This window comes from Schistocerca serialis, chromosome 3, assembly GCF_023864345.2.
Source record: "Schistocerca serialis cubense isolate TAMUIC-IGC-003099 chromosome 3, iqSchSeri2.2, whole genome shotgun sequence".
NCBI lineage: Eukaryota > Metazoa > Arthropoda > Insecta > Orthoptera > Acrididae > Schistocerca > Schistocerca serialis.
Window position 1 is genome coordinate 318724298 of NC_064640.1, and position 9295 is coordinate 318733592.

Consider the following 9295-nt stretch of genomic DNA (forward strand, 5'->3'; position numbering starts at 1 on the left):
AAGACAGTATATTTTTGTAACCTCTTTAGGCATAATTTTTCTTTTACATCTCTCGTTATCTTACCATGTATGTATGTTTCAGCTGTACTTTCATGTACACTAATATTCAGCACATATTCTATAGACTTGTATGGAGGTGGCGCAGTGGTTAGCACACTGGACTCACATTCGGAAGGACGACGGTTCAATCCCGCGTCCGGCCATCCTGGTTTAGGTTTTCCGTGATTTAATCTAAATCGCTCCAGGCAAATGCTGGGATGGTTCCTTTGAAAGGGCATGGCCAACTTCCTTCCCCATTCTTCCCAACTCCTTTGAGACCGATAACCTCGCTGTTTGATCTCTTTCCCCAAAACAACCAACCAACCAACTTGTATGGTGATACAGACTGTTTCAGTGTTTCATTACACCTTAAAAAAACTTGAATCCAGGAAAATGTTCCTAAATGAAGTGTTAAAATGTAATTAAAATAACAGGGAAAAGCCCAAAATAGTTTCAGAAAACATATTTCATTCTGTAGCAGAGTGTTCCGAAAAGAGAAACTTCATGTGACTCTTCAAGCTTTCCTTATGTATATGTTGTAAATAGTCTTCACAGGTTTGCCACCAGATGACGTGCAAATTCCACATTTCCTTGGAGCAACAGTCTGACATCATCGGTGGTTAAACCTTGCTGGTGGCTAAGTATGACTGATGGTATCTGCCATTTATCTGCAAATCAATGCACATGTGTCATTTATGTGCCTTCACATTCTTTGCATGCATGTTCTACATACAGGGACATTGACGTACAGATACCATCAGTTGTACCTAGTCACTAGCAAGGTTCAACCACCTGAAGATGTCGGAGAGTTGCTCTGAGGAAATATTGTGGAATTTGCACAGCATTATCTGGCAGGCAATCCCGTGAAGACTATGTACACAGAAACTTCACGTAAGACAAACCATTCATTGGAATTCAAACAGAGACCCTTTTCTTTCATGTGTAATGTTTTGCTGAATGAGCTATCCTAGCAATATTCATGTGCACTGTCAGAAACATTTAAAACTTTCTATCCTAAAGTAGTGAGAAAAACTAGAGAACTGTCAGGAAACATGATCTCACATCCTCTCATAGCAGGTTCATCTCAATCTACAAAGAGTTAACCTTCTGTTTATGATTTCCTGTGACAAATTAAAGAATAATGATGCAGAAAGAGTGAATTATGCAAGGTCAAAGGACAAATAAAAGGCTAAAATCAGATTAAGGAAGTTCAAGGCAAATGATGATTATATTAATAAGTCCCTAAATAAATGTAAAGCAGAATGAACTATTGTTAAGACTCAGTTGGGTGGAAGTAAAGGTATTAGCAAAGATAATTCCTATAATGGTACCACACCAAATGATTTCAATACATTCTTCATTAATGCTGGCAATGTGAGTAACACTGCTGCAACATAACATAGTCATAAAATTGACAACATCCATAACTCAAATCATGGAAATGCCTTCCTACAAAGTTTGAAGATTTAGTTCCTTTCTTTAATTGAAAAGAGGTATGAGTAGGTGATACTGCTACTGTAGTAGCAAAATTAAATCACTCAAAATTAGAAGCCATTTATGGTCTCTCCAATTTTGAGATAAAAAAAAAGTTGTGGATATGTTAACACATTTACTGTGTTCTCTTATAAACCAGATGTCTGTTAGCAGATATTTACCTTTGTCCTTAAAAATGACAGTTGTAACTCCTCTGCACAAAAAGGATGACAAACCATGTCCTAATAATTACTGCCCAGTCTCTCTTTCTAATGTATCAGAATACTGCATACAGCTCCAAATCAGTCACTATCTGTCTGTAAATAATATTCTTAGTGAGTCACTGTATGGCTTCAGGTCCAGTTTCTCAACAGTAAAAGTAACTGAAAATATACACTACTGGCCATTAAAATTGCTACACCAAGAAGAAATGCAGATGATAAACGGGTATTCATTGGGCTAATATATTATACTAGAACTGACATGTGATTACATTTTCACGCAATTTGGGTGCATAGATCCTGAGAAATCAGTACCCATAACAACCACCTCTGGCTATAATAACAGCCTTGATTTGCCTGGGCATTGCGTCAAACAAAGCTTGGATGGCATATACAGGTACAGCTGCCCATGCAGCTTCAACAAGATACCACAGTTCATCAAGAGTAGTGACTGGCGTATTGTGACGAGCCAGTTGCTCGGCCACCATTGACCAGACGTTTTCAGTTGGTGAGAGATCTGGAAAATGTGCTGGCCAGGGCAGCAGTCTAACATTTTCTGTATCCGGAAAGGCCCGTACAGGATCTGCAACATGCAGTCGTGCATTATCCTGCTGAAATGTAGGGTTTCGCAGGGATCCAATGAAGGGTAGAGCCACGGGTCATAATACATTTGAAATGTAATGTCCACTGTTCAAAGTGCCATCAATGTGAACAAGAGGCGACCAAGATGTGTAACCAGTGGCACCACATACCACCATGCCGGGTGATACGCCAGTATGGCGATGACGAATACACGCTTCCAATGTGCGTTTACCACGATGTTGCCAAACACGGATGCGACTATCATGATGCTGTAAGCAGAACCTGGATTCATAGGAAAAAATGACGTTTTGCCATTCATGCACCCAGGTTCGTCGTTGAGTACACCATCGCAGGCGCTCCTGTCTGTGATGCAGTGTCAAGGGTAACTGCTACCATGGTCTCTGAGCTGATAGTCCATGCTGCTGCGAACATTGTCAAACTGTTTGTGCAGATGGTTGTTGTTTTGAAAATGTCCCCATCTGTTGACTCAGAGATCGAGAAGTGGCTGCACGGTCTGTTACAGCCATGTGGATAAGATGTCTGTCATCTTGGCTGCTAGTGATACGAGGCAGTTGGAATCCAGCACGGTGTTCCGTATTACCCTCCTGAACCCACCACTTCCATATTCTGCTAACAGTCATTGGATCTCGACCAACGGGAGCAGCAATGTTGCAATGCGGTAAACCACAATTGTGATAGGCTACAATCCGACCTTTATCAAAGTCAGAAAAAGTGATGGTATGCATTTCTCCTCCTTACACGAGGCATCACAACGACATTTCACTAGGCAACACCGGTTAACTGCTGTTTGAGTATGAGAAATCGGTTGGAAACTTTCCTCATGTCAGCACATTGTAGGTGTTGCCACAGGTGCCAACGTTGTGTGAATGCTCTGAAAAGCTAATCATTTGAGTATCACAGCATCTTCTTCATGTCGGTTAAATTTCGGGTCTGTAGCACATCATCTTCATGGTGTAGCAATTTTAATGGCCAGTAGTGTAGAATGCTATCATCATCATCTGAATTGAGATTATATGTTAATATAATGCTTTCAAATCTCAGCATGGCATTTAACTGTCAGCCATAGACTTCTGCTAGAGAACTATAATGTAATGGTTTTAGAGGCTCGAAACTATTGCTGATCAGATCCTACTTGAATGAAAGAAATAAATGTCTCAGATATCATACAGGACGTGACACCGGGTTCTGTGTTTGGACCTTTAAGCTTCATACTTATGTAAATAACTTGCACATTATTATGTTGTGTAAATCTACACTCTGTGCAGATGATGTCGCTTTTGTTACAGATGGTAAACACTCTGGAGTATTAAAACAAGAAAGTGGGCATCATCTCACAGCAGCCATTAAGTAGTTCCAAATCAATGAACTGCATACCAATCATGAAAAATCTGTAAATTTTCTCTCCAGCTTTCTATTAAAGAAGATGGCTGTGACTGTGCTTCAGCTAAACTTCTTGGGCTAGATCTTGCCCCAAAATAATATGGAAGAATAATGCCAATTATGCCTGCACTAAGTTAGCAGTTGTTCCAAAGTTGTTACATAAACTAAAGTCTTGTATTAGTAATAAGCTACCATTTAATGGAAAGTATGCCTTTTTCTACATCCACCTGACACATGCTGTTATGGGGAATCTGCCAAAAGAAGGCAATCCGATGTGCATCTATGGAGTCAGAAATAATAAGTACTGTAGACCATATTTCAAAAACCTAAAAATACTGATAGTTGTGTCCTTCCTTATACTAAGTTGTTCATTGCAGACAAAAGAAAACCAACACAGTTGCAATCTATGACAAAATGCCCATCAACATAATGCATGCTTAAAACAGCAGATGGACATCATAGTTGCTAGACTTACAAAAACTCAAGATAGTTACATACAAATGGGGGTAAACCTATTTAATAGGTTGCCAGTACAGGCACACAATGTGTCACTGAGTATGTTTGAAAATGCCACACAGATATGGCTTAGAGAAAAAGAATTTTATACAACCGAATAGTTCAAAATGTGCCCTAAACGTGATCTTAAGTGTTAATAGAGTATCATTTAGATTAAATTTACACTGATCAGCCAGAACATTATGACCACCTGCCTAATAGCATGTATGTCCATGGATAACAACGGTGACACACAGTGGCATAGAAGCAATGAGGCCTTGGTAGGTTGCTGATGGGACTTGGAATTACATCTGCACACACAAGTCACCTACTGCCCATAAATCGTGGGGAGGGGAATTATGAGCTCTGGTGCCATGTCACATCCCAGATGTGTTCGATTAGGTTCAGATCTGACAAGTTGGGGGCCCAGCACATCAACTGGAACTCACTATTCTGTTCCTGGTGTATGGTTGAGTATGCAATGAATAAGATGGTAGCTAATTTCTCCCAAATAATACAAAGCTACTGTGAACTTTGAAATCTACACTTGATAAATATACTACAATGAACATAATCCTGTACCCCCAGGCCCTAAGACATTAAGAATAGGTTTGGAAAAATGCAGAACACCTATGTACAATATTATTATAAGGACCTGTATGGCATCACTTCTGTCTGGTGAACAAACACCGATGACAAATGTTTCTTCCATTGTCTGGGGTGAAATGAGGGCTATCACTATTCTGTTACTGTCCATTAAATGGACTAGAGGTAGGAATAAACCTGTAGTGTTTGAAACATTCTGTTTTAGTCATCCTGCATCCTTTTTAAAGGGATTCTGAGTACTGGAATTCAAGATTTAAGTATGACACATTACAATGCTTGCTGGGATTGTAATTAATGTTGTGGCAGTCAGCGTAACTTGGTAAAAATAATAAAATCACTTAACATAAACAATAAAACAGAAATGTAGTTTGAAGAATGTTTTTATTACAAACATGAAATTATTATGTTTTTGAAAGTAAACTACTAAGAGAAGACAGATATGTTAACCTGAGTATGGTACAGAAGGGGTGCACTTCTGGTGGGTGCAAGATTTTTAATGCCACCCCTTCGCAAATATTGTGTTTAGTTGATAATAAGCTCTTGGTTAAAAAGCCTAAGGCATTTCCTATTGTAGTTGATTGTTTTACATAACTGTAGGCTTCCTGAGCCACAGTGTAGCCATGTATCTGTAAGTCTCAGATACATTCCCATATCCTTGTATGTGTTTCTGCCTGTTTATTATTGGAAACATATTTATTTTTCCCTAATATATTAATTTTATGTAATATTTATTTATATGTAAAATGTAATTTTCTGTAATAGATCCTAAGTTGTAGATATTCTAATATAAAACTGATTAGTGCTATTTACATAATACCATAAACTGTAACCACACCAGACTCGTAAAACTAACATGTTACATGTCAAATATTCATAACATGGACCAGCAGAACACAAAATAAATAAATAATAGTAACTTAAGTGAAAATAAATGAGCTGATACAGGCATTAGAAACATAAAATAAAGAAAAAGTAATCACTGTAAGATAGAATTTTTGAAAAAACAGAAAACCATCCAACAATATGGGAAAATTCTAAGAATGCAAGGACCTCAGAAACAGACAAGGTAAGTTACAGTTGAATGTCTTATCAACAACAAGTTAATTTGGAATGTACACTAGTTCAGATGGATGAAGGTAGAAAATTAAATATGCCAAGACCTAGTTGAAGGAACCATCATGCATTAATAAGAATTCATTAAAGAACAAAGACAGGGAAAAAAATGATAATTGCTGGACAAGAATTTGAAGTACAGACTTACATGATAGAGGTCCAGTAGGCCTACCTTAACTGGTGTTTTGTATAGTATGAAAATAAGTAGTGTCAAAAAGCCAGATAATAATGTCATTTTTCTTATGTGTGGCTGTTCCAGTCTTTTCTTTATACAAACATGTGTTACATATTTAACACGGTTTACAAGATTAAAACATTAAAATGGCAGACCTGGTCTCCTAAAGCATATTTAAAAAAATTAAAACTAATGTATGTCTATGTTTCACTGATAATAAATTTATGATCATCTGTTCAGAATTTTTGGTTCTAGAGAGCAAGTATTCACACAGGGTGATACTTTTCTTTTATCTTGATTCAGTCATCAAGGAAAATAAAAATCAACATGGTTGGACCAGAATCTGAATCAATTTGCTCCTGCTTACAAGTGAAGCATTGAGGTATTTTATTGTTACTTTCTCCTTTTTAACAATCAGTACAACAAATCTCTTAGCAACATAAATGTATTAGGTTAAATTAACTAACTTACCACTACAGTCAATCAGTGTAACTTTTACCCAGTCAGTGTATCTTTGAAGTACTTACTATTTTTGTTTCAAATGGCAGGTGTTCCTTCCACCTGCTGGCATATTGTGTACAAGTAAGTTTTATTGTTTCTGTTTCTTCAAGAAGAAATCAATGCCAGTAAGTGGAACACCAGCCACTTGAAAGAAAAATAGTTGGAAGAACAAAGATACCCTGCCTGGTAAAAAGTTACCCTGACTGGCTGTACCTGTATTGTATGCATTTCATAAATTAATCTGGTATCTGTGGTAAAGTAATATGATGGATTGTGTCAAAGACAAGGTGTCAATTTTTAAAAAAAAAGTACACACAGCAGCATACTTCTCATCTTGAGAAATAAGTATTCCCTTTGTGTGTGTGTTTATTGTGCTGTCTATGATGTTAAATACCACACTAATATGTTAAAACAATAACAGGTATATCACGGACGACAAAAGAAGCATTACCAGTAAAATGTTATATCTACCTACTGTTCAGTAAAATGAAGTCTTAGGAGATTGATTTTTCTGTAAAGACATTTTGAATTTGTGCTCTTAAAGCGTTCTTTAATTAGACTTAATGGGAAATAATAGTACCAGTTGTCATATAAGGTAATCTGATACAGTTTCTCACTAAAGTTAATTTAGGTACTACTTAGTTACTAAAGTTATTTATTTATTTTGGAGTTCCGTGGATCCTTGACGATAGTGCATATCCAGGATGTAGGCCAGAATGTGTCATATTAGTCACGAGATTGTTTCCATAATTACATCTACTCTGCGAATCACAATAAATTGCACGTCTTTACTAGGTAATAAATATTACGAACACTAATATGTTAAAACAATAACAGGTATATCACGGACGACAAAAGAAGCATTACCAGTAAAATGTTATATCTACCTACTGTTCAGTAAAATGAAGTCTTAGGAGATTGATTTTTCTGTAAAGACATTTTGAATTTGTGCTCTTAAAGCGTTCTTTAATTAGACTTAATGGGAAATAATAGTACCAGTTGTCATATAAGGTAATCTGATACAGTTTCTCACTAAAGTTAATTTAGGTACTACTTAGTTACTAAAGTTATTTATTTATTTTGGAGTTCCGTGGATCCTTGACGATAGTGCATCTCCAGGATGTAGGCCAGAATGTGTCATATTAGTCACGAGATTGTTTCCATAATTACATCTACTCTGCGAATCACAATAAATTGCACGTCTTTACTAGGTAATAAATATTACGAACCAGATTGTGAAACGTTATAAAACGTATGTCTTTACTAATAATTGTTACAAATGAGAGTATGTAGACTATACAACAAGTGGATTTTTTGCCTGATTGGTAACCCACCACTAGAAAAAACACAGTACGGTATGTGTATCCGTTACAAACATCTGATTAACCAAGTCTCCATCAAACGTTCGTCTGTTACAAGCCGTAGGGTATAAGATTTATATCTCTTACTTGTTATAAAAGTTCACTATGAAATAGAAATAAATGCAAGCAAATATGAAAATTAAGCTAAACAGTCAGACTTTTCGTAAAGAATCTGTTGTCTAGCTACAACAGATAGAAACTTGTCAGGGTGAATGACACTGCAGGCTAAGGTACACACCTTGCTCATCACCGTGTTCGATGTTTTGAACAGCTCTTCCAATTCACCCCAACAGCCACAGAGTCAATGCAAGAATGCGAACACCACCGATTATCGAGTTGCGTGTTCATGAGCAAGCCAGGTGGCTCAACTGTAACATTTACAGGTAGGCCACCGCATATTGATCGTTCTCAGGGCTGGTCAATATTCTGCTTAAGAATTCTGCCTCCACCCACCTGTCAGCAAACTTGCGTTATACAACATTCTATGTGGAGAGCGTCCTGCTTCCGTGTGAGCGAGCAAACCGAGGTAAACATGAAGAAGACGAACGCCCTTTCACCAGTGGCTGATCATTGGCCTAGCGACCATCACCACTACTACTATTACTACTAAGACGATGACGGCGACTACCGCTATTACTACTACTAATAATAACAGTAATAATAATAACAACAATAATAATAATAATGATACTCACTTTCACTTACAGATGAAAGTGTATTGGGCGTTTGAACGTTGTTACTCGTAAAACAAGTTACCTCAGCGAACCGTCTTCTGCCCTAATCTTTCGATGACATCGTCATACCATGTGTCGTATTTCAAGTATTCGCAGTATTGGTACTGAGGTATAACTAAGAGCTGTTAAGCGATCCTGAGCCATACTGTCCGTCAAATACGTTTTGAGGGTTTAAGACAAGAAAAACTCCTTACACTGAAGCACTCGTTGCGGGAATGGTAGCAATTAGACAAACAAGTCTGAATGCTTCTGGAAGAATTTGGTCTATTTCATTCTCAGTCATTCTGAGAAACTGACATAGTGAAATGTTTGTTTAGGCTGAGAAGAACATACAGTCTCCCACCTCTACGCGAAACTGCGAGCGACGTTTGTGATAATAAATCCACACCGCCTACAGAAAAATGCTGAGCTTAATTGGCGAACTGAGTAGTATCGTTGGAAAGAATGCGTTTGTCAACAATACTCACCAGAATAGCTGTACGTTTAGAAGACTGGTGGAAAAAAGCAGGAATACACCGAAGCGAGGAGGAAAAAATCCTTACTGGTTTTGTACAATAACAGCTCTGCTGCCAAACTAAATTCAAACTATGTACA

At 37.5% G+C, this 9295-nt stretch overlaps 1 protein-coding gene across 1 annotated transcript in view; it reads right to left on the reverse strand.

Moving 5' to 3' along the window:
• LOC126471602 (fas apoptotic inhibitory molecule 1) overlaps positions 1-8378 on the reverse strand; it is a 55889-nt gene extending 47511 nt beyond the window's left edge. The window contains exon 1 of the mRNA XM_050099839.1: positions 8206-8378. Within this exon, the coding sequence (XP_049955796.1) occupies positions 8206-8214 (9 nt within the window). The 5' untranslated portion in view covers positions 8215-8378. The remainder of the gene's footprint in view (positions 1-8205) is intronic.
• Between the last annotated feature and the right edge of the window lie 917 nt (positions 8379-9295).